This window comes from Carassius gibelio, chromosome A2 (genome assembly GCF_023724105.1).
Source record: "Carassius gibelio isolate Cgi1373 ecotype wild population from Czech Republic chromosome A2, carGib1.2-hapl.c, whole genome shotgun sequence".
Classification (NCBI taxonomy): domain Eukaryota; kingdom Metazoa; phylum Chordata; class Actinopteri; order Cypriniformes; family Cyprinidae; genus Carassius; species Carassius gibelio.
Genome location: NC_068372.1, coordinates 14,682,855 through 14,708,563, shown reverse-complemented (window position 1 = coordinate 14,708,563; position 25,709 = coordinate 14,682,855). Strand labels below are relative to the sequence as shown.

At 37.3% G+C, this 25,709-nt stretch overlaps 3 protein-coding genes across 5 annotated transcripts; 1 reads left to right on the top strand and 2 right to left on the bottom strand.

Annotated features, from left to right (window-relative positions):
- Nucleotides 1-1,935: 1,935 nt before the first annotated feature.
- On the bottom strand, nt 1,936-6,023 carry LOC128027407 (actin-related protein 2/3 complex subunit 5-A). Of its 2 annotated transcripts, none has more exons than XM_052615017.1 (4): nt 5,777-6,023; nt 5,159-5,232; nt 4,412-4,588; nt 1,936-3,512 (listed from the first exon to the last, which is right to left on the bottom strand). In XM_052615017.1, exons 1-4 carry the CDS (start codon nt 5,913-5,915, stop codon nt 3,450-3,452), a joined length of 453 nt encoding a protein of 150 aa, XP_052470977.1. In that variant the 5' UTR covers nt 5,916-6,023; the 3' UTR covers nt 1,936-3,449. The 2 variants fall into 2 exon arrangements, with proteins under 2 accessions (XP_052470977.1, XP_052470986.1); XM_052615026.1 differs by lacking the exon at nt 5,777-6,023 and adding an exon at nt 5,383-5,697 and having other exon boundaries at nt 5,159-5,276.
- Nucleotides 6,024-7,786: 1,763 nt separating this feature from the next.
- Nucleotides 7,787-20,691, bottom strand: LOC128027394 (cytosolic phospholipase A2). 2 transcript variants are annotated; one of them, XM_052614996.1, is made up of 18 exons: nt 20,539-20,691; nt 20,229-20,329; nt 19,704-19,785; nt 19,466-19,614; nt 18,737-18,850; nt 18,588-18,625; nt 18,349-18,493; nt 18,104-18,240; nt 17,662-17,884; nt 16,338-16,452; nt 15,645-15,782; nt 14,541-14,630; nt 13,859-13,924; nt 12,533-12,772; nt 11,321-11,505; nt 11,030-11,219; nt 9,430-9,587; nt 7,787-9,342 (listed from the first exon to the last, which is right to left on the bottom strand). In XM_052614996.1, exons 2-18 carry the CDS (start codon nt 20,259-20,261, stop codon nt 9,202-9,204), a joined length of 2,244 nt encoding a protein of 747 aa, XP_052470956.1. In that variant the 5' UTR covers nt 20,262-20,329; nt 20,539-20,691; the 3' UTR covers nt 7,787-9,201. The 2 variants fall into 2 exon arrangements, with proteins under 2 accessions (XP_052470956.1, XP_052470965.1); XM_052615005.1 differs by having other exon boundaries at nt 20,229-20,320; nt 20,539-20,603.
- A 1,329-nt stretch (nt 20,692-22,020) lies between these two features.
- Nucleotides 22,021-25,422, top strand: LOC128027375 (prostaglandin G/H synthase 2-like). The gene is made up of 9 exons (XM_052614945.1): nt 22,021-22,188; nt 22,316-22,432; nt 22,526-22,669; nt 22,780-23,084; nt 23,188-23,271; nt 23,635-23,881; nt 23,975-24,261; nt 24,564-24,711; nt 24,813-25,422. The coding sequence occupies exons 1-9, from the start codon at nt 22,128-22,130 to the stop codon at nt 25,223-25,225; spliced, it is 1,806 nt and encodes a 601-aa protein (XP_052470905.1). The 5' UTR covers nt 22,021-22,127; the 3' UTR covers nt 25,226-25,422.
- Nucleotides 25,423-25,709: the final 287 nt, after the last annotated feature.

The following is a 25,709-nucleotide window of genomic DNA, read 5'->3' as shown; positions in this document are numbered from 1 at the left end:
TGGAGATGTAGACTGTCACACACACTATACACTTATAAGCCACACTTATATAATTAAGACTTCTCTAGACTCAGGAATGAGTCTTATCTAAGTTTTATTCTGTTGTTTCATTGATCTTATTAAACTGAGTTATACATCTATACAGAGGTTTATGATAATCAAATATTTATGAAAACACACCAGCAATTTCCATGTTATTTATTTATTTTTAGTGAAGCAAGTGCTCACTTTTATATTAAACATAAACAGATTTTATTTGAAAGATTCTACTATTGTAGTTCTTAATAATCTTTATTGTTTATATTTGTACATTTAAGTTAAATTTATAGTAATTTTGTGTCATTTTTTAGTTTTTGTTTCAATTCCATGTACTTGTCAGACCATTGTCACTGAGGTATGCTGACATTTAAATCAGCTTTTTGTGCAAAAACTTGTCATTTCATTATGAAGAAGTGAAATTTCCAGGTGATTCTTGTCTGTACCTATCATTAGTCATACCTGAAATCAATAAATAACTGCGATTAAATATACTTATGTATATACATATATTAAATGTTTTTTTAGGGCAGATCAGACTTTTTAATTGAAGTGACATGACACTCAGCCAAGTATGGTGACCCATACTCAGAATTCATGCTCTGCATTTAACCCATCCAAAGTGCACACACCTACACACTGTGAACACACACCTGGAGCAGTGGGCAGTCATTTATGCTGCAGCACCCGGGGAGCAGTTGGGGGTTCAGTGCCTTGCTCAAGGACACCTCAGTCATGGTTTTGCCAACCCGAGATTCAAACCCACAACCCTAGGGTTGGGAGTCAAACTCTCTAACCACTACGCCACGACTTCCCCACAATTAAATTCATACTTCTCAGTATTATACATTTATGACCTCGTCGCTCTATAATACTTTGGATGTACTGGTTTCTAAGAAATCAAAATAAACAGTGTACACTGTGCTGTTGATTTCTGTTAGGTCTTTATTGCTCTGGATCAATGACCTGGAATATGAACAGAGTGCTTCATTCCTGTGAAATCACAAACCTATCATATCTAAACAACCTTTTTTTATCAATACTAAAACGATATCCACTTCTCATACATTATCACTGGTATTTGAACTTGTCATATGGTGCAACTTCTTTTGATCCACATTTGCACATTTAGATGAGATGAAATGAGAATTTTACATCTACTACAGTGCACATAATAGCAAAGGAAACAGCGCACCCATGTGACTGATATGAAAAGCCCTGAGCGTAATAACGCCATAGTGCACATTTTAGCTAAAAATGTACTCAACCTCAGGCCATCCAACATGTGAATGACTTAGTTCCTTGGCATTACCTCACTTGCTCACCAATGCATCCTCTGCAGTGAATGGGTGCCGTCAGAATGAGAGTTCAAACAGCTGATAAAAACATTGCAGTAATCCACAAGTATGAAGTGAAAAGCTGCATGTTTGTAAGAAACAAATCCATCATTGAGATGTGTTAAATTCAAAGTCATCTCTAATTAAAATTGCTTTCTCCGGTGAAAAAGTGGAATCAGGAGAGAAATCTGCACGGGTCAAGCATTGTTTACAAGTGATAATTTTTATTTTTTTTATCAAACAAGGGATGGACTTTTCCACTGGAGAAATTGATTTTTTTGGAAAGTTTTTTTTTTTTTTTTTTTTTTTAAGTTAATTTAGTTTTTATCATTTTAGCACATCATCAAACTAAAACAAAATGAGAAATGTTGCTAAGGCAAATAGCTAAAAATAACGTTTTTATTTCCTACTATTTTAAATTTCACATAACGAAAATGTTTTTTCTTTTTTTAAATTGTTTTAGTTTTAATGAAAAATAATAACTGTCAAACCGCAGACAAACATCACTTAGACCTCAAACAGGCCTTTGGGTTTCTACAAAGATGGAAAAGATGCGACAAAGTTTGCATTTATTTCATTTATTTTTCAAAAGGATGATACAATATAAAATGTACATTTCATAAGGCAGTTGGTAAACTATTTCATCATTTTTGCTCTTAATCATATCAATCACTGGTGTGATGCAAACTCAACATTCACTTGGAAAGTTCCTTGGGTTGTTTATGTATGGCTTCAAGTATGTGATAAACAAGTGGACCACAGTGGAAGCTAAATCCTCCACTGCAGCTGGAGTGCTAGCTGCGTGTTTGGTGGGAGTTGTGAGCATACACAAACACTTGTGTGTCTCAGAGGTTAGCTAGATCATCAGCACCTGACATAAAGTCTGAGTTCAAAGTACATGTTGATGTTAATCAGGTTCTACAATTGGTAACATCTAATACAGCTCAAAAATGATATGATCAAAATATACATAAGCTTTTGTTGGACAATCTAATAATACTCAGCGTTAGAAAATAATTAACTCATCGTTTCTGTAAAGAGTACAAAAACACACTAATTTTAATCAACATTCATGACAATAAAAATGTTTTTGGCAACTTAATGTATTCCCTTTTTTGTTTCTTAAAACGTGATCCCGGTGTGATATGAAACAAAAAGAGTTTCTAGAAACTGCATGAATTACTGAAGGGACAGTGGAGGAAAATAAGCACGCCGATCACAAGAAATTGAGCTGGAAATCTCCCTCTTGAACACACAGGTGTTCATATAAGGTTAGATTCATCATCCAGCTCTGAACTTATATAAAACGCAATGCATGCAAGTAGGATAAAGCAAATACTGATGCTGCATGTTCCACAGAGCAACTGAAAAGAAGAAGATGAAAAAAAGAGAGGAAAGTAAAAATCCTGTGAAAGAAAGCTTGATCACCTTCTTAAAGCGATAGTTCATACAAACAATTTAAATACGGTCATCATTTATTCACCTTCATTCAAATCTGTTTGACACAAAAGAAAACCAAGATGTTGTTTGGACCCCAAAGTTCTTCAAGATATCTTCTTATGTTCCACAGTCAAACAGGTCTGGAACAAAATGTGGGTGAGTAAATGATGACATCATTTTGGGTGGACTATCCCTTTAAGAAAAAAAAACAAACAAAAAAGCTCCAGAGAACGATCACATGCCACTGTAAAAACAAGACTAAAGATTTAGTCGTGTGATTACATGTACTGTTTGTTCTGTTCGCTTGAGACTTTGCATCAGGACAGGTATGAGAATGTGAAGTATGTGAAGTAGACGAGCAAAGAGACGTTTTCTTTCAAAATAGCTAAAATGTCTGTGCTTAATAACTACTGAGGTCAACAATGACATTTTCTCGTCACCGTTCTGTGACCGTAGATCCAAGGTGCTTAACTTCACCGCAAGAAATCCAAATGGGACTGTGATGTTTGATCGTTTTAAAAAAAAAGGTGAATGACTGGATATCCTCCAGAGTTTGGCAGTGTGGGCAGAAACCAGGCCATGAGGGGTTGTGCCAGCCAGTCAGTCCCTCCGCCAACCCTGCCACGGTGCTGAAGATTACACAGTCTTCCTGGCCGTGAGCACTCGGACGATGGAGCCCACACCACCTGCTGAGAGAGCCTGTACAGACAGAGACCGACACTTAAAATTCAAAACAAATGATCAATGAACCACTGAATATATCTGCTGAGTTAATTGCAACAAGAAGTTTTCACATTCACATCATCTGAAACCGGTTAGTTCCAGTTCTATAAGATATATTTAACTCATTGTGTACACAGACACTTTTTTGGGAGTTATAGACATTGTATTTAATGATTTTATGGTTTTACTAATCTTGATTTCTTGCAACTTGTGTGCTCTTCCTGAGGGAGTTGGTGTGAACTACTATAATATTAGCCTATCATGAATGTGTATTTGTGCTCAAAAACCAACGACCAGGTTTTTGTTAAATAACGTTCAATTTCAAGTGTCTTTTTAACCAAGGTTTTAACCAAGCCTTGTCATATACCCCAGAACACTTGGAGTATATTTGACCCCATTCAGTGATACTTTTGTGTCTTAAAAAATTATACTAGACACTTTCACTGCCATTGTATGGACGAGTGCAAGTATTTCTTTGAATTTCAACTTTTGTAGTCTGGAAAGGAAAGAAAGGCATATGGCATTAAGACAACACCAGGGCCAGTAAACAATGAGTTAATCTTTTCATTTTTTAGGTGAACTACCCATTTAAAAATAATCTATCACAAAGAACCTTTAACATCACGGAACCTTTACAGATGGTTCTTTATAGTTGAAAAAGGTTCTTTAGATTTTTTTAAATGTTGATTAGACTAAGAAAACATGGTTCTTTTAAGTAGTTTTCACTGAAAGGCATATAAAATGGTTCTTTATGGCAATAGCTGTGAAAAAAACCCTTTTGGAACCTTTATTTTTAAGAGTGCTATATTGCCTGAATTCTCATATTTAAGGGAACTATTCCTTTAAATGTATTTTATTTATTGTAAAAAAGGTACCTTCTCATGCCACTGCAGTAGGATGGCACTACTGTTGTCTGAGGGTTTTTCAAAGCCTTTGTAGATGTATTTCATCAGGAGATCAACTCCAGTCTTATCCAGAGACTGGACAGCCTTTTCTATATCACTAGTCTTGAAAGAGCTGAGCACTTTCAACACGAGGCCTTCAGCCCGGTCCTGCACACACACACACACACACACACACACACACACACACACACACACACACACATATAAAATGAACTATACTTTAAAAGATATGAATGATAAATCCATTCATTTGGGATTTTTATTAACCTCCAATCCTAAATGGGCGTCTAAATAAGCTTTTGTTATAAGAGGTAATGTAATAAGAGGAATTGTTAAATAAAGTCGTTAATTTTGTTTTCTTCATGCACAAAAAGTATTCTCGTCACTTCATAACATTAGGGTTGAACCACTGATGGCAGATGGACTATTCTGATGACGTCTTTCATACTTTTCTGGACTTTGACAGTGTAACTTACTTGGGAGTCTATGGGACAGTCATAAGCCTTCCGGTTTTCATCCAAAATATCATGAATTGTGTTTTGAAGATGAACGAAGCTTTTACGGGTTTGGAACGACATGGGGTTAAGTGATTAATGACAAAATGTTCACTTTGGCGTGGAGTATCCCTTTAACACCGTTGCCACGGGTTGCATTTCATGTCTGCAGATTGAAGCAATAACAATAACATGATATCTATCCCCTGATAAGCTAACTCACCTTCACATTCTGGTTCTTGGTGTTGATGGGTGGATTCTTCAGCACTGCCTGCAGCGCTCCCATCAGGTTCCCTGTATCACGCGCTAAGGAAAGCAGCACAGGACGCCTGAAAACACGTCTAGCCACGAATGAAATTCACTCTTTAAATACCATTTTACATAAACTATGAAAAGTGGTCGGAAAGTACATATTAGAAGGTGTGAGGAATTATAAAGCGCCCTCACACATTGCAGTCTTGCAACCGGAAGTCGGTGGCATCCTGAAGCGTTTCTACAGCAAGCGAGCTCATTCTAATTAATAGCCACATCCAAAAAATACAGCTTAACGTGTTGCCCTTTAAACATTACAGCTGTAATTCTGCAGTTTTAAAAGAGTTGGATCCGCAGTGCAAACTTATGATGAGCATATGAAATGTGCACGTCCTAAATGAATGAAGCTACTGACTAACGTTACCACACCCACGTCTGGACGAGAGGACAGAAATATAACCTATTATAATAACAGCTAACCAGAATATCAAGTGCTTTCATAAAACGACAAATCAAATGATATATTGCAAGAACGCAGGAAGTATGAAAAATAGCAATAAAAGTCATGGGTCTGGACTGAAAGGATATGATCTGATGAGAGAATCCACCTCAGCCTCATCCGGTCCCAGCTGATTTTCTCCGCCTTCCTCCTCGTCGACAAACTTGTTTTCGTCGTACTCGTCTACATCAACTTTTCTGAATCGATCGGACACTGTGTTCTTCGACATGGCTGGTTCGATGAATCAATCAGAAGATGTCAGTTCATGCAAAAAAAGTCCCAGCACTTTCAGGAAGCAGCTCGGTGATTGTTGACTTCCGCATATAAAGCCCCCTGGTGTCAGTGGCATAAATGAAAACTTACAATTGTCATCTCAAGTCTAACTCTAGGTGGCGTCATAGACTATAAAAACAGGGTGGCCCAATCAATCCGTTTTAAGACTTAATTTTACGATTAATTTAAATTTTTGTTAGTTATTGCAATAAATTTGTCATTGCTTCCGAACAGTAGCAAAAGTGCGAAAACTATTTAATTATATTATATTATATATTTTTTTAACATGTTAGGTTGTACCAAATTTATTTAAGTTGCTTAAGAAACATAAATGAATGGCAACACTGAAATACCTTTCTGAATATATATACTGCTCTTAATGTGTAGGCAAATGTATATAAATGAAAGTAATTTCAGTTTAGTTTTTCACTTTATGAATTGGGTAGGACGAAAAACGAATCTATTCCAAATGTAACCTTTTTTAATTTGACTTGTTTGACCTGTGAAATTAAAGGAGGTATCTCTTTTTATTCTCATCCTGAAGATGAGTTACTGCCAATTATACTTTGCATGAGCTTAATTATTCATGCATGAGCATTGAGCAACTGAGTCTTATAAAACCTGACTGTCCTCTATTCATACTCACATTCCTCCAGTAGCCCAGCAGATCAAGTATAGGTTTCTGCAGGAAAGTAATGGGAGTTACCAGATCAGGGTGTTTTTACACCACGATACCTGTTTGGTTGACGTCATAGTGACGTTAGGTTTAGGAGTGGGGTTGGGTAAGATTGCATGATTTAGAAAACACCCAGCAGTTTGAAGAAACCCACATGGTGATAAACGCCCACTTTTGCTCTGTGCTAGGCTATGTATGCTAAATCAAAACCTTTTCAAAGGCGAAAAGAGGCCATGCCATCAAAGTTACATTTAGCAAGCAATGCCATGTCCTACCAACGTATTAGTGGGGATAATAATCCATACAGGTACATGTGAAACAAAACATCTCCTACACCTCAGGGCTTACACGCATTAACACAATATCACATTGTTTTATTCGAATGAGGTGTCATAGATAATGTGTGAAATGTGTGAAATTCCATGATAGCACAGAGTTTGGATTTCAGCCTCTAACAGATGAGCAAAACACTTCAAACCATTACATTATTTTCTAAAAGAAGAACCGGTCTCCCTAAACTTTATAGCCTATATGACAATCCTCATTTAGTTTACACCCCACTCACAAGATACGCTGGACCATTCAGTGCTTGAAACAGAGGAAGAGCATGAGGAAGTGATGAAGGAAGTCCAGTAATAACACTTATCTCTGATGAGATCTATGTTACTATGATTGATAATAGCCCATTCATGAAATATAAGGGAGATAAGAAACACATTTCAACATGAATAATTTCTTTGGCCTATGAGAAATGTCAGCCCTGCAAAGACACAAGATGCCAAGTTACAATAAATGTGATTTCACATACTATTTAACCATTTCCGTAGTAGCATTAACAGCTCTACTTTTCTACTGCTTCTTTCTACTTCCTACTCTTCAGTTAGGGAATTTCTTATTTTCGGTTTACTGTAAGCTACTTTGCAGGAAATTCCCAACAACTACAGGTTTTCCCAACACCCGCACATTTCCTCAAATGAGGCACCTTTTTGCAAAACCTATGAAAACAAAATTGTGGAAAAAAAATAAAATGTCCACAATAAAGTGCGCTTTGTTAGTAGTACTGACAAATGTGTCTGTATCCTGATCCTGAGTCAGCTTCTTAAAGTAAACTCTTGGTGTATAATTCCAGTAAAAAATCCTCAGACCGTTCATTGGTATAAATATCCTTTTATTACGTTTATGCACGACACTACACCACACAGGCTGGTAACATCACTTAAATGTACATGACACAGATAACCGTTGTGTATACATGAATCATACAATCATACAGAACATGCCCAATTTTAAAGGATCTGACACTTGTGCTGTTCGCAACACAAACAGGAAAGAATGTATAAAAGTAGACATTTATTTTGGACTTAAAGTGCACTCTAAAGCTTAGGTCTATTTTTACCCCACAACCAGTCTTTCTGGTATCTACCTGCCATCTTTATCCTACTGACCTCAGTTCAGTTTTACGAAAAACCTTACCTGCTCTGCCTTAAGCACTTCCCCCCCCCCCCATTGACATTCATTTCAAATGTTTAATTTTGAGATGTCCAAATCTTAAAGTGAAATTATAAAACACAATAAGCATACAAATAAATAATCTTGCATACGCTTTCATCATAAAGTATGTAAACCAGAGGAATGATTATGTGTGAAGTTAGATCTGTATGTGCCGGTCTGCCACCAATATATTTTCACAACATGTCCCATCATGTGACACCTCACGAGGAGGTGGAGTCCTGGAGTACCTTCTTCCTTTCACCCCTCGGGCGGGAGACGTCATTTGTAAGCGAAAATAAATAAAAGCAGCTGAATCCAGTTCCTAAGCAATGAATCTTTCGCTGAAATATGAGATGAATCCTGTCCCGAAGGCAAGGCTATTGGTCATAGATGCGTCACAGTAGAACCGAATGGAGAGCAGTCATTGTTTTCTTATCACATCGGCAGAAACGCATGAAGAACAGCGAGTCCTAAGGCCCAGGCCGCCACTGAGACCATAAATTACTCCCAGAACAGTATTTACTGCTAAAATGTTAAGTGAAAACAAAGCTGCCTGTACTTGGCTCCTTGCAACCCGTAGAGAAGTACACAGACAGATTTGCAAGCAATTTAACATGAAGAATTTGCCCAAGTGGTAATTCAAGAATCGTTTTGAAATTAAGCTGGGAAGAGGTCCTGAATGTTGTAAAGTTCTTTACGTCCTCTGCCCATTGTGTGTCTGTTTATTAAATATTCTGGTGAATTTGATTATGTTTTCAGTGACCAATGAGAGTGTAGTACTCTCGTGTCGCCATACACAAAACATTTGACCATTTTCAAATCTATTCCATTCCCCTCCTTAACATTAATAACCCTGGTTTGGTATGAATTGGAAGTTTGACCTCGAGCGCCTTTATCTTTCAGTAGGAGCTGGGGAAATTTAAAGTGGTCTGGAATGCAGCATAAAAAATGAGCTTGTAATAAGGTCAGTCCAGTCTTGTCTGATGAGTCTGCTCAGTGATTCTCATGAAATGAGAAATCAGCACCAGTGGACCAACGCAGTCTAGGCTTTTGCATAGCTGTTTGCAGCTATCTGTTAGGTGTGTCGTTTTGCACTGCTGGTATCTCGTTTCAGGAACTTCTTGTTTTCAATTTCATTGAGTAACAGGGAAACCGAGCAGCGTGAGGGGTTCTCTCGTCGCTGCAGAATGCTGTCTTTAATTGCTTCTTTTATAACCTGCGAAACAAAAGAGTTGTGTAGAATGAAGACCAAAAACGAATTGCAAAAACTGTATGAATTCGAGTTTGAAGGAGGAGAACTGACCTCGATGTTGTTCAGCGTGTTGAACTCCATGAGGTCATGAAGCCTCCTGAAGGCCTGGTTGGAGTATTGGAAGTTGAAGGTGGAGAAGGGAGAGGCTGGATCGTCGAAAATGTCAAAGTCTGCAAACTCGATCTCCTTGTCTGTGTCTCTAGGCACTCCTTCAAGAAAACAGAAAAGAGAATGATTAAATCTGACCATTTTCCCAAAGAAGTTCACTTGTCAATAACACCTTTTTGATAAGTGACCTAAAAATAGTACAGAATCTGATTCACTTTACATCATAACATTTCTTCATTTGAAAAAATCCCAGCTTCCTAAAACATTATTTATTTCCGGGTTTAAATGAGTCTGCATCATGTGGACCCCTCTGTATACAGTACAATGGAAAAGATAGTTTGGGAATGGCTGACCAAGGCTGCATTTATTTGATCAAAAATACACTTAAAACTCTTTTTTTTTTGTGAATCTGTAAACACAACTGATGAATCAGACTGAACTGAACATACAGTAGGAGCCATAGAGTCTGGATGAATCAATGATTGAATAAGTCACTACTTTGAAGAATAGGCTGGAATGACTCACTCACTATTTTAACCTTAAAGGGTTAGTTCAGGCAAAAATGAAAATTAAGGCATAAATGACTCACCCTGAAGTCATCCCAGGTGTATATGGCTTTCTCCTTTCAGACGAATTAAGTTGGAGTTATTAAAAAAAAATGTTTGTCAAATCAAGATGTTTGATGTCAATCAGCGGGTGTTGCATTCCATCGGTCCATGAGAAGTTTAATAAAAAGCTCATCAATTAAAAAAAAGTCTCACACGGTGAACAAATGCCTCCTGGATCGAATCGATGTGTTTTTGTAAGAAAAATATCCATATTCAAAACGCAATAATCAGTTTAATCTAGCTTGCGCTCAAAGTTGTAAACGAAGCAGTTCCGGGCGAATGATGTATGAGGTCAGCGTTGCGCTTGCGGCGCTCAGAAATGACGCACGTGGAAGCACAGTGGAGAGATCAAAATAAAACAACTGTCACTAATTAGCAGTACAGTATGAGGATTTGTAAAGAATAATGTAGAATGATTTCGATATAAGCCAAGAGGAGACTGGTTTTCCTTTGCTAAAGTGCGCAACTTTGCTTTGCATGCGCAGCGCTGAATTCATACATCATTCCCTTGGAACTGCTGCGTTTACAACTGTGAACACAAGCTAGATTAAAATGATTATTACGGTTCTAATATGGAAACTTTTCTTACAAAAACGCATCGATTCAAAGCAGGAGGCCTTTGTCCCCTCCCCCCGGAGCAGCATGACACACTTTTTTTATAATGGATGAGCTTTCTATTAAACTTATTATGGACTGATGGAGTGCAACACCCGCTAAGTTGCATCAAACGGTTCGAAAGATCAAAGAAATGTTTGAAATAACTCCAACTGAAGTCGTCTGAAAAAAGAAAGCCATATACACCTAGGATGACTTCAAGGTGAGTAATTAATGGCTTCATTTCCATTTTTGGCTGAACTAACCCTTTGATGTTAAACACATAAATTCACAGTGGTGAAATAACACAGGTTATTTCGCGACTGATCACCTGCTCTCACCTGGGGCTTTAAAGTTCCGAAAGTTGATGTTGGCCAGGACAAAATGAATGACAGTGGGGCAGCTCTTTTCTCCCTTGTTGGGTTTGAACACATAGCACTCTTTCAGACCCTCTCGGTCAAATACTTTCGAATCGATCTTAGGGAATGGCAGCTTATTCATACGGGCCCATTTTTCAGCTAACAGTAGCTCCTAACAGACAAACAAGTATGCATGTGGATGATAGTAAAGACATTTATAATGATATTCTTAATATGTAGATGTCATGCATAAGCTTCGTGTCAGACACTTACTTTGAATGGCGGGCTGGAGTCACTGGGCCTGGCTGAGAAGTCGAAGGAAATGATGAGGTCAACTCCTCTCTGTGGCCGCAGAATGAGAGGATAGGGCAGGTTAAAGGTCAGACCGCTGTCCACTATGTGGATTTTCTTGCTCTTCACATCTAAGGGCTCATAGATTCGCTCAAACTCGTCAGGATCTGCAGGAAAGATTCATCTGTTATCACTGTGGCTTGCCAATGACACTGCCATCTCCAACATTCACCGAGTTGTTTCAGAGTAAAGAAAATTCCATGCAACAGTGTCATCATTTATTAAACATTACTTCTCTCTTATCTTTTCTCCCACACCCAAGTGTGAAAAGGAAGTAGACATGCAGTGCCATTATTTTCAATAATGATAAATGAGAGTCTGCCTTCATTATCAGTGTGATTAACAGAATGACACATAAATGTAAAGAAGCACTCAAAACGGTCTTATCACGATCACTGATCTTGCTGCGACATGTTCTGCTTCCTGTGTGATGCTTCTGTATAATTAACCTCTGGGAGAAAATTCAATCTGCAGTGGGTGTGTTGGTATTTCTTAGATGCATGTAGTTTTGAGAGTTGACTAGCTAACTTCCTCCCACTCAGACACCAATAACGTTTGAAAGCCCTTCATCAAGTCAAGTGGCACCTGACCAAATATCAGCCTATTGTTCCACCTACAGACCGTCACACCCATTTCTTTTAACTGCATACTTCACAAGACCAGGTTAAGTAGAGCTTTCAGGCACTAAGAAATAAACAGAGTACAATTCTGCTTGTAGGTTTGAATCCTCTGAAGGGTCATACTTGAATTCTCACTACTGTGTCCTAGATCAAGGCTCCTTATGTTTGTTGTACTGTGAGTCAGGGGTTTTTAAAATGGGGTGTGAAGACCCCTAGTAGGTGTAGGAAAAATATTTTAACTGTAAAAAAAAAAAAAAAAAAAATACAATTGGTAAAAAAAAGAAAAAAAAAAAGAAAAATAATTGAGACTGAGTTTTTATAAATACAACTGAAAAACTATTATTTTTCTATAATAATATTTAATAATCTAGATTAAAAATGAAAAGCTAAATTAACCATAATATATATATATATATATATATATGCAACTTTTCTAATTAAAGTAGCCTGTCTTTTTAAGGTGGGGGGGGGGGGTCCTTGACATCCAAATGTATTGAAATCGGCTAATTCGTACCTGTAACAGCATCAACCTCTTCATCCACTGAGTTCTGGTGCATGAGGCCACTGAAGGGAGAGAAGGGCAGTGTAGAGTTTAGGTTGAGTCCCAGCATGAAATTGTGCACCTTGCCGGCACGGCCCTCACGTGTGGTGAACAGGGTGGTGTCCCCCATTATAGAGGTCAGCATGCGCTGAACCCAGCTCGCCTGGGCATGACGCTGCCGCTCATCTTCTGCCTCCGCGCTCTCTGTGCCTCCTGGATCAAAGAGACAGAGACAATCAGTGATTCCCTGGCTCCTTTCCCCCCAGATTTTTACCTACTCTACTCATATTTTTTACCAATTAAGAAATGCATTTTCAGTAATGTATCAGAAAGACATACTTACATATATTTATCTTTAGTGTATACATTTGGTTTTTTTTACCACTATACATTTATTAGGTTTTTAATTTGCAATAATAGCTGGAAATTGTGCAACAATGATGTAACTTAATGAATACATACAATTTTACAGGAAAATTATGGGATATGGTGTAAAACATTAGAGAGTTAAACATGTTACCTTAGTAACAATTTATATAAATAAGCCATTAGACAACTACATAATGTTTCCTTGGTAATAATTAAACAAACAAATAAATTAATTAATAAAAAGACAAAATCTTGGAGACGTTGCCATAGTTCTTCTGGATTGAGTCTGTCTCAGTTTGTTCTGTTTCTTCGTGATATTCCAGACAGACTGATGATGATGATGCTGATGCTGATGCTGAGATCAGATCTGTGTGTGTGGAGCACTGACTGTGCATAATCTCACTGGATTATTATAATGAATGGCCAAAAAAGGTTTGGAAATGTGAACTGATATTTTCCTTCTGACTCTACAGCAAAACAGAAATAACTGACTTAAAACCATTTTTTTGGTGAAATAAACTAGTGGCCTAATACCTTTGCACAACACTGTGTGTTGAAATGTAGTTTATTGCGGTTTAAAGATGAATTTTCAGCATCATTTCAGTGTCACACGATCCTTCAGAAATCATTCTAATGTGCTAGTTTGTTCCGTTATGATCAATTATTATTTGTGCTTAATCATTAATAATGTTTCTTATTATCCATATAAAAAAAATTCTGCTTTATATTTTTGTGGAAATCGTGATACGTATCACTTTTCAGGATTCTTTGATGAATAGAACGTTTTTTTTTCCCAATCTTATAAAACCTCCAACCTCCGACTCCAAACCAGTCTTAAAGTTGAGCCCTCAACTGAACTACTTTAAGTGTGTGTCTGAACGAGAGAAAGTGAAAACGAGAGAAAAAAACGATCAGGGAGTACTTTCTCACCCCTCTGAGTTTCCTCCTCGTTATCTGCTGAATCATCACCCACGATATGCTCGGGTTTAATTTGCTCTGAAAAACAGAAAACGCAAACACTTTTAGACTGATATGAGACGAGCCCTTTCTTTTCCCTGTCCTGAGTTTCAACTGATGGGGTCAACCTCACAAAAAGATATAGAGATTTTGCATAAAAGAATCATTGTGATCCCTCATTCTTTATTACTGTAACGAGAATGTGGCTGAAAATAAAGTCCCTGTGCAGAAAATCGTTGACAATACAAAAAAGACTCAAAATATGATTTAATTAATGCTTCGTTTGATTTTACACACATCTGAACATGAACAAACCCATCTGTTAATGTTATATGAGGCTTTACTTCAACCCTGAATGTCAGCAGAGGGTTTGACTGAGGTCACACATCAGTAGTGTGTAGACCAGTGTGGCTGCGCACTAATTTTTTCATTTCCACGCTAAAACTGTGCACTCATGCAGTAAATGTGTGTCAACTGTACATGTTTGTGCCAGAAGAACAAGTAATGGCACATTTCAACATGTTACAAGGATACGAACTGACAGTATGATAACAATCTAAGCTGGCCTACACTGGCTTCTTTTGAAATGCGGAATACATTTTCTCTATCGTAAAGTTCTTTGTATCTGATAGCTGAGAGATACAATCTTCCTCACCCAGCTCCTCCTCCATTGTGCTGCTACTGGTCGTCTCCTTCACCCCCAGAACCCGGTTGAACAGGATGGAGAAAGCACTGCCCCATACACCTGCAGCACATACACTTTCATTAAACATGCTACGGCAAACAATTCCTGGAACCAATATTCTACTAAACAGAATAAGGAAGGATTATTCATTCCAACTCTGACCCTCTTCAACTGAGAAAACTTTCTTGAAAGGGAGCAAGATGTTTGTGCAAATTAGGTGATCTTGAGTCGACGTAAGAATAATTTATATAATGGGTTTCTCGTAAGAACCAAGCATGAAGAGTGGGATATTATCTCGGCATATTCCAGCCGACATTTCAAAATGACATTTCATGATTTTGATTTATTATTATTTATCTATTTTGTTTACTTACACTGTTGTTAGTGTTTGGGGTTTGTAAGAATTATTTAATGTTTTACAGAGTCTCTTATGCTGGACAATACATTAAAACAATTGAAAATAAGTATTTTATTTTGTAATGTATTTAAGTTTTTCATTTATTCCTGGAATAAATATGCTGAATTTACAGCATCATTACTCCAGTCTTCAGTGTCACATTTTCCTTCAGAAATCATTCTAATATGCTGATTTGGTGCTCAAGAAACATTTATAGTGTAATATTATTAATGTATTTAGGGTCACTTTTGATCAATTAAAAATTATCCTTGCTGAATACATTTATTAAATTAGTTAAAACAATAAATACATAAAAATATTACTGACCCCAAACTTTAAAACAACATATAATTTAGTTTTTTTTTTTTTTTTTTTTTTTTAACAAAACATAAAAAATACCATGCAGAGATGTTTTTGGGTGGCACAAACAAATTGTCGAAATGATTAAATGAGGGATTCAGTGAATTAGTGAATCAGTTCACTGAACTAACAGTTTGAATAGATTTTGAAATTAATCCAACTTTATATATTTGCAAACCTATAATTTGGGAATATTTTATATATTGTTGGGAAGTATGAGTAATCACACAGTTCATGAGTAACTGTACTTCAGTATCCAGTGACACTACATGCATTCTGTGGGGTTCTGTTGAAATTCAGAGCAGTCCCAGTCTTACCCATGAGGAAATGCAAGGGGTTTTCCTCATATTGTTTAACAACGCTGCCCATGAAGAACTTGCTTCCAAAGAGCCCTGGAGACATGAAGGTGCCATATTTGGCCATGCCAATCTCATACGGGCTGAACTCCACCCAGTCTGATTGAGACAGAGGAAACAAACCCAATATTATTAAGTCAAAGGCATTTTTATATATTACACTGCACTACCAAATTCTACTTGACTCAGTGACTCATGTTCAGACAGATACAAAGAGTAATGTACAGTAAGTGACTCCCATTGAACCGACAAATACTTCCACTTAACCATCATCATCATCATCTGTTTAGTTACAATCTCTGATCCCATTCATCAGAAAACAACCCATCCACACAATGACAAGTCTCTTAAATGAGTGTGTGGGAGGAGCTGGGAAAGTTCATAATGACTTCACAGCGGGTCAATCATTAGGCACCATAACAAATATTTGCATGTTTTCTACAGTATTAAACAAATGTAAACAAATCCGTAGTGTTCAGCCACCACAGAGGCTCTGAAGCGGTCTTATACAAATGTTTTTGTCAGTCATTACAAATAGGGATAGTTGCTGTGTCTTTCTCATTTCTTTTACAGAAGAATTGTTCATTTCACACAGCAATCGGTACCAGTTGAGCTAATAGCAATTGTTAATGTTTATGTGAACTGTGATCTTACCGGCGAACATGAGCTCAGAGACGTCAGGTTTGACGTGGAGACAGGTGAAGAGAGGAAGGGGGCTCTGACCTTCATTAATCTTCGTCTGCATGGAGCTCAGTTTAGCGTCCATTCTCTGTGCAAAACACACACACACCGTAAGCTCCATGATCAAAACATGTTTCCTTTAGGTCTTCACAGCATCTGTGTCAATGTATGTTAAAAAACGAAATTAACAATTTTTTTACATAGCATTTTCTAAAAGGACGGTAGCAACAGTATTGTATAATTAAAGGAGCAGTGCATCTTAAAATGAAAGTCTCATCATCATTTACTCATTCTCATGTCTCATGTCCAAACCTGTCTGACTTACTTTTTCTTTACATGGAACACTGAAAGAGGAAATTTTAAACACTTTGCTGGTCCGACAGGATTGTTCCTCACACTAATATATCTCTACAAATATTTCTGCAGGTAAAGCCATTCAAATGATAAAATGTCACAATAAAATAGTGTGTGTGTGTGTGTGTGTGTGATTTGGGGAAATTATTCAAAACTATCTTACTCTAGTCAACCGATAAGCAACATGAACGTGGAATATCATGTGCACACATTTTCTCATACGCTACATTTCAAAGGTTTAGAGTCGTCAAGAGAAAAAAAGTCTCTTATGTGCACCAAGGATGCATTTTTTTATTACTGATTTTTTTTTTAAGTACAGTAAAATTGTGAGATATTATTACAATATAATAAAACCGTTTTCTTTTCAACTATATTTTAAAGTGTCATTTATTCCTGTGACAGAACCGCTGAATTGCCAGCACTTGTTACTCCAGTCTTAATCCTTCAGAATGTATTTAATTATGCTGATTAGATACTGAAAACAGTTCATTATTAAGTTGCTTCTGAAAACCTTGCAAATTTTTTTTTTAGGATTCTTTGACTAAAAAGCCATAGAAATACACCATTAATTTGAAATAGAAATCTTTTTGGAACATTATAAATGTCTTTAATTTCAATTTAATACTACCCTGCTGAATTAAAGCGTTCTTTTCTTTTTTTCTTAAAATAAAAAATATATATTATCTGTAGTGTAGATTCATAAATACTGGGGCTACTACCTTCCTGTTCTGAGAAGTAACTTCCTGTTTTACAAGGACGCTCCTCCCCAAGAGAAGGGTCTATTTGCATTGGGATGCATAATAGAGAGACAACATACAAAGGAGTCTTTGTTCTTGAACAAACTACAGTGTATAAATAGAGTACAGTGGAGTTCACGCAGTTCTTGATGCCCTATTGCAGTAAAAACCATCAATAACCCAGTCTGTATGGCCACATTTCTCACCCCCGGAATCAGAGTCTCTCCGATCAACATCCCGAAGATGTCAGTGAAAGTGACAGGCTGTCCGGCCGATTTCTTCTTCCACAGTGCTTTGACGTAGCGATTGATGTTTTGGGGCAGGAGCAGTTTGAGTGGACTATTGCTGACTCTGTTCATCAGCTCCTTATTAATATCCCCTGGGCCTTTAGCGGGAAATTCAGGGTGCGAGTACAGCATGGACATATACCTGTGCGAATATAGCCAATATGGATGTTAATGAGATGTTCTTCACTCTATATTTTCAGAACTGTTCACTGAAAGGTTCTTAGGGGAAGCCCAAAATGGTTCTTCTATAGCAACGCTGTGAAAATCTCCTTTTGGAACCACTGGTATTTTTAAGTTTGTAGAAGTCTTTGGGATTTCTGTATCGGTTTCAATCAAAACAATTGGAACGACTTTTACTGACCATGTTGATCCAGAAAGTCCTGCCACGTATGTTGCACAGTCAAGCACCCCAGATTCATACAGAGCCTTCATTACACCAGAGAAGCCAACCATGGCACGGAAACCACCTCCAGAACCCAGAATACCGATCGTGGGAACCTGAGCAAAAATAGAGCTGCTATCAGAAAGGATCGCGCTCGCTAGAGATACGATTCTTTTTTAGTACAACACAGTTTATAAGGCAGTTTTGGTGGTTTTTAACTTTACCTCTCTAGGTGAGGCTGGAAGGAAGCGAGGGTTTTCCATTTTAAGAAGCTTCTTGATGCCGAGCATAACTCGGTCCCTGCGCGTCTGCATGAAGAGCTTCTCCTGATCGCACAGAGCCATGCTGAAGCGCAAGTCTGTGGACGCACTGCACAAAAACCACTCACTTCCAGTCCCTCATTCACGCTAGTATGCATACAATTTGCACATATGTATAGAAATAAACATTTCTTCATACATACCACACTTCTAAGAACAAGTCGAGGAACACTTTTGTCGTCTAGCAAAAATCAGAGAATAATAGTAAACAGCAAGATACTGTAAAGCAGTTACTATGAATTCAGTTCATGGCAGATTGATGGTGTTTACCAAAAACAAAAAAAAACTTTACCTTGCCAATAGGTAGGGTCACGTGCTCCGTCTGCCCCACTTTGAGCTTCGAAAGGGCATATTTAGCTGTGCCCAGGGTTTCGTCCATGACATAATTAGCGTCCATCAGTGTCATCTAAATAAAGAGCATTCAAACAGCATTAAAACAAAGTGCTGATGTATTTTCAAAGACTTTTAAAATTTAATACAACACTTTTATTAACACTGCATAGACTGTGCCATATAAACCAACAACAGCACGGGAGCACGTTTCAAGCAAAACGTTTCACAAAAAGAAATCATTCTAATATGCTGATTTGGTGTTGAAAAAATGACTGACCCCAAATATTTAGTCTAAGTAATAGTCTAGTATAACATTAAGACAAAGAGTGTTTGGGAAAGTTGTAGCTCCGAGGGCCCCTTGTGTAAACTTGAGGAAATCCGACTTCCTAAACATCTGCTAAATATCACATGACACCTGCTGGTTAAAAGTCATTGCAAAAGCAGCTGGGAAATGTGAAATCAGTCTAGTAAAAGGTATAGTGTAATTTGTCAAGCAGATACTTGATTTGATGCGGTTATATAATTCAAAATAATCCATAGATTTTAAAGTGTGACTTAAGTCGTACTTTTTGGGACCACTGTACTGAATCAGGAGATGGTAATAAATACAGTCAAGTATTTAGAATAATAAAGCTTTTAAAGGAAAGTGTAAAATAAAAAAGAAGTAATCTGAGTAGAAATCCTTCACCTCCAAAACATTGTGTTGATTAGGATCCAGTATGAACTCAAATGTTTCATTCCATGTGGGGTTAATGTCATTATTTATGTGGCGTGTTCGTTTTCTTGACTCTGGTGTGGTTGGAATGGACAGCTCCACGTAAGGGTCAGGGGTGTCCACTGTGAAACCACACAAAATCACTTAAGTAAAAACACTCATTCGAGGATTTATTTAAATAGCGAGGAATGCAGTATAAATATATACTTACATAAATCCCCAAATGCTCCTTTCGTCACATTTTCAGCTCTCGCCACATTTACCTTCAATTTATGAGAATACTGATGCTCAACCTGCACATAATGTGATCCACAATGGCAAGAATATTAAGAGCAGTAAAATGTGTATTTATGTATAAAGGAAGCTCATTTAACTACTGAAGTAGGAAATAGATATTATGTGAGTCCCAAACAGTGAATGCGTCTCGAGTTTCATAAACTCAGCAGCTGTCTGTATGCAAATGAATCCAAGCACAACGCAAAAGAGCAGCAGATTTACAGTTTTCCATTTCTAACTTCGAGACTAAATGTGAAAGTGACGTGACATACAGCCAAGCATGGTGACCCATAATTGGAAATGTTAATGCATAATGACAGCACCAGCGATTAAAATTAATTCTTAAAATTTTAAATAGACCTTTCAAAACCTCTAATTAGCGTGTCAACCATAGAGATTGATGAAACAGGTTCTTCTTCAAGAAATGCCTCTCTTGACTTAGTGAAACGTAATAACTTACTATGATGTACTGATAGGGGTCTATGGAGGACATTCCGACAGCGATGTGGAGGTCAGGAAAGACACTTTATTTCAAGACAGTCCGGGAAACATCTGTAAACTCTGACAATAAAAAAAGAGGAAGAAAAAAACAACAACATACAGTCTACGCTCAAGCGGTTGAAACATGATAAGCTGAGTTTAACGCTCTGAAACCTAAAAGTTCGCCTTCACAGAAACTGCTTATGAAGGATTTTGTTGTGTAAGTCATACACGCGTGGACACTAAAAGTTTTACGACTTTACAGAGAAATGAAACATGCAAGAACTTACCATAGCTAGTGGTGCAGTGATGATGGACCCTTTCCGACAAAAAGTTACTTCAGGAAGCCAAAAGGAATGCGCATAACTGCGTGGACTAAATATTCAATCGAATCATTCATTTGATTCTGTTCATTGCAATGATTCAACCGAACCGACTCGCACAAGGTTTGTAAATTTGGGTAAAAAGTTGGAACTATACACATCGCATCTTTTAACACTATCTTTTAAACTACTGAGAAAGTTTATCTGCCAAAACAGCAAAGCTGACAGAGTTTTAATTTGACTAAATACACCAAACTGGACCACCAAAATGTACGCTAAAAACAACTAACGTTAATACATAAACGTGATCGAAAATCAGTGATAATATCAGTATGGATTATCTAATGAACCTTAAACAAGAAAGCGTCAAATCGATGACTTGAATGAATTTTGAATGTTGAGTTTCCTGAACCAGTTCATTCAAACGATTCATTCAAACGAATCGATTCTCTAAAATCAGTCGATTTCAGGGCGGACCCAAACTCTTCCCCCGCCCCTGCTTCTCATATTTCACTAGGACTGACTCCGACGGGAATTATTTTACACACACATATATATATATATATATATATATATATATATATATATATACATATATACATATATACATATATACATATATACATATACACATATACACATATACACATATATATATATATATATATATATATATACATATATATATATATACATATATATATATATACATATATATATATATACATATATATATATATATACATTTGACGTTGCATTTAAGTGTTCAGGTTTTCATTTAAGATTATGATAGACTGGTTAAATAATAAAGTATAAAAATGATCCCACAATGTAAGATTGCAAATGACTGTATGGTGAGTGACACATTATCTGACAGGTGGCGCTCCTGAGTTAGTCATGCTTTCATCATCAGTGGAATCCCAGTATTGTACACATCTCTGACGGTGTCTGGTTTGGAAAAGTACAGAGGTTACAGTTTTTTTCCTCAATTTAAAGCCATCTCTAGTTGATCAAATGTATAATAATTATAATAACAAATTATAGGCTAATAATTTCACATATTTTGGAGGGACATTTGAGTAGGCTTTGTTATGAAACCTGAACATATATAAGTAATTTGGCTAGTTGTAAAAATGAATATAGATGTAATCAAGATTATCTTTTTATCAGTTTTTTATTTATTATAAATTTGTCATTGTTTTTACAAATAATAATTTGATCAATAAATAGCCTATTTCAAATTAATAAATTCTTTATTATAAAAAAAAGGAAAACAACAAATAAATGCAATAGAAAAAAGAGGACTATGAAACTAAGTTTTCAGAGGCCTAATAATAAATTATTCAATAGCCTACTTCTTCCAGAAATTCAGTCAGTTCCTGACGTCACAAACCTTCCATGTTTTTTTTCTCTCCAACATCTTGTAAATTGCGCAAGCATCTCATGCTCAAGGATTTAAAAGGCACAGGAGCGCATCCAGGCACTCACATTCTACTCTCTCAACCTGGTTACGCGCTTCTGCTTCGGAGTAAGACATTCTACACACAACTTCTGGAATGAATAGACTGATTTGCCTGGTCTTACTTTCAACCTTTTGGATCTTTCCCGGTGAAGGATGTAAGTTAACTCAGCTTTAGCAATGTTAGACTTACATGCTTCTTTCAGAGTTTTGATTGTTCTACACAAATTCAGTCTAACCATGCGTGGAAATAACATTTCATTTCTTTATGACTCTTTCCTGCAGACGACCCATGCTGTGCACAGCCTTGCCAAAACCAGGGTGTTTGTTTATCTAAGGGTGCTGATGCTTATGAATGTGACTGTACCAGGACAGGATATTATGGGGAAAACTGCACTACCCGTAAGTCTGGCAATGGATTTTTTACATAGACAAATTTTTACACAAGGGAAAATGTGTTTCCTCAACCAATTTTTTTTTTTTTTTGCCTTACAGCCGAACTTCTCACATTTGTCAAAACAAATCTGAAACCAAGGCCAAGCATACTGCATCATATTTTAACGCATTATAAATGGATCTGGGACATCATCAACAACATCTCTTTCCTGAGAGATGCTATAATGAGATATATCCTGACATGTAAGTTAAAATAAGTCATTTTGAAGTGGATTCATAGAAAAACTGAACATAAGAATAATAATAAAATACTAAATAAATGTATAAAACTATACCTCTTTCTTTTTTTACAGCAAGGTCTCATTTGGTCAGCAGTCCACCGACGTACAATGCAGATTATAACTACAAAAGCTGGGAAGCGTATTCTAACTTGTCCTATTACACCCGCACCCTCGCCCCATTGCCCCTGAACTGCCCTACACCTGATCTCCCAAATGCAAAGCAGGTGGTGGAAAGGGTGCTGGTGAGGAAACAGTTCATCCCTGATCCCCAGAGGACCAGTCTCATGTTTGCTTTCTTCGCCCAGCATTTCTCTCACCAGTTCTTCAAGTCAGACTTCAAAAAAGGACCAGCCTTCACCAAAGCCCTGGGCCATGGAGTAAGTAGAATTCTTTAACCACTGTATTTGGGGAAATTTGACATCCCATCCGAAGTGTATAGGGAACTGCAATGCAATTTCTAAAGGTTCTCTAATGTTTTAGGTGGATTTGGGGCATATTTATGGAGAGACGCTGGAGAGACAACACAAACTTCGTCTTTTTAAAGATGGAAAGCTGAAGTATCAGGTTTGTGGACATCAAAACCGCACCCCAAGAGGACAATGCTGTCATCATTCGCCCAACCTCATGTTGTTTCAAATGTGTATGAATTTCATTATTTTGCAAAGCACAAGAGTGCATTCTGAAGAACCATTTTTGTCCGTACAATGAAAGTCAGTAGGGACCTAAACAACACTGGACCCCATTGACTTTCATTCAAGGCATTCTTCAAAATATCATCTTTTATGTTGACGAAAGAAAGTACAGGTTTAGAATGACATGAGGGTGAGTAAATGATGGCCCAGTTGAACTAACATTTTAAAACGGCCAAAAGTATTGCTTGTCGTTTTAAAGTGAAAACTTAAATGGAAAAATGTATTTGACTCTTAGGTTGTGGATGGTGAGGTGTATCCTCCGTTGGTGAAGGATGTCCAGGTGGAGATGCACTATCCTCCTCATATCCCAGAAGATCAAAGATTCGCTGTGGGCCATGAGGTCTTCGGTCTGGTTCCAGGTTTGATGATGTATGCTAGCATTTGGCTTCGTGAGCACAACCGTGTCTGTGATATCATGAAGCAAGAGCATCCCGACTGGGACGATGAGAGGATCTTCCAAACCACTCGTCTCATCCTGATTGGTGAGTCTTGGTCGCATCATCGAAAAAAAAAAAACATTCCTAAACTTCAAAACTTTGTAGAGGGATTAAATATTCCTGATTTTTTTCTCCTAGGTGAGACCATCAAAATCGTGATCGAGGACTACGTTCAGCACTTGAGCGGCTACAACTTCAAGCTCAAGTTTGACCCAGAGCTTCTCTTCAGTGAACGCTTTCAGTACCACAACCGCATCGCGTCCGAATTCAACACTCTGTATCACTGGCACCCGCTGATGCCCGACAACTTTCAGATCCAGGACCAGCTCTACGGCCACCACCAGTTTGTGTTTAACAACTCGATCTTAACCAAACACGGCATCCGCAACATGGTGGAATCCTTCACCAAACAGACATCTGGAAGGGTGAGTTTCACTTACAGACGGAAAGCTTCTCAGAGAAGTCTCATGTCGTTCCAAATTACTTCTTTTGTGTTCCACAGAAGAAAGAAAAAAATATATATTTTGTAAAATGCCATAAAATGAAAGTTACTGGGGTCCAGGGTTGTTTTAGACCCTAATGACTTCTATTCTTTGGACAAACAAAATATCTTTTGTGTTCCACAGTCATGCAGTTTTGGAACAACATGAGAGTGGGTAAATGAAGACGGATGTTCATTTTTAGGGAATTCTGCTAATGTTTATCTTTTTTTTGTGTGTGTGAACAGGTTGCTGGTGGACGTAACCTGCCTGCTGCAGTTCAAGGAGTGGCTGTTAACATTCTGGAGCATTCCAGACAGATGCGGTACCAGTCTTTCAATGCCTATAGGATACGCTTCAACATGAAGCCCTACTCGTCTTTTGAGGAGATGACAGGTAAGATAAACAGTGAATATCAACTAGACCATTCAGAACTAAAGGAAAAACCCTACTGTTTTCTCTTATTTAATTGTAACTTTTTCTGAATGGTAAAACAGGAGACAAGGAGCTGGCAGCCGAAATGCAGCAGCTGTATGGTCACATAGATGCGGTTGAGCTGTATCCTGGCCTTCTTGTGGAGAAACCCAGACCCAACGCTGTGTTTGGGGAGACTATGGTAGAGATGGGAGCCCCCTACTCTCTCAAAGGGCTCATGGGAAATGCTATTTGTTCTCCTGAATACTGGATGCCGAGCACGTTTGGTGGGAAAGTTGGATTTGACATTGTTAACTCGGCGTCACTGAAGAAGCTGGTGTGCTTGAATATCAACGGGCCCTGTCCGATGGTGTCCTTTCAGGTGCCTGATGTGAAATATGAGAGTTCAGAAAACGTGAATTCAAGCTCCGGGCACTCCACACCAAATAATATAAATCCAACGGTTGTCTTGAACGAGCGAAGTTCAGAGCTCTGAAACGTTTTGAAAGCCTGATTGCTTTCACTGTGATACTTGATGTCAGATTATTTATTTATTTATTTATTTAAATGATTGAATTCATTATGTATTTATTGATGGGGTTTTGTATTATTTGTTAATGACCTGCAAAATGCATTGGACATCCAACTGTTGGTAATAATGCAAATTTTTTAATAAAACATTTTGATATTTTGCATATGTATTTTGTGTCATTTCATTGTCAGTTATTCTTCTTCAAACATTTACAATTACTCACAATTTAATGCTCAAGCATTTAGCTGAAAAAAAAAATATTAATGAAAAACTCCACTTTACCACTTTAGAGAGAATGCATTAAATTGATCAAAAATGACATTTATTATTATTTATTTTTTCTATTTCAATAACATGTCGAATAAATGTGAATTTTTCAGATGCTGCTAAAAAAAATCAGCTTTGCCATCAAAGAACTAAAATATATTTGTAAAATATATTAAAATAG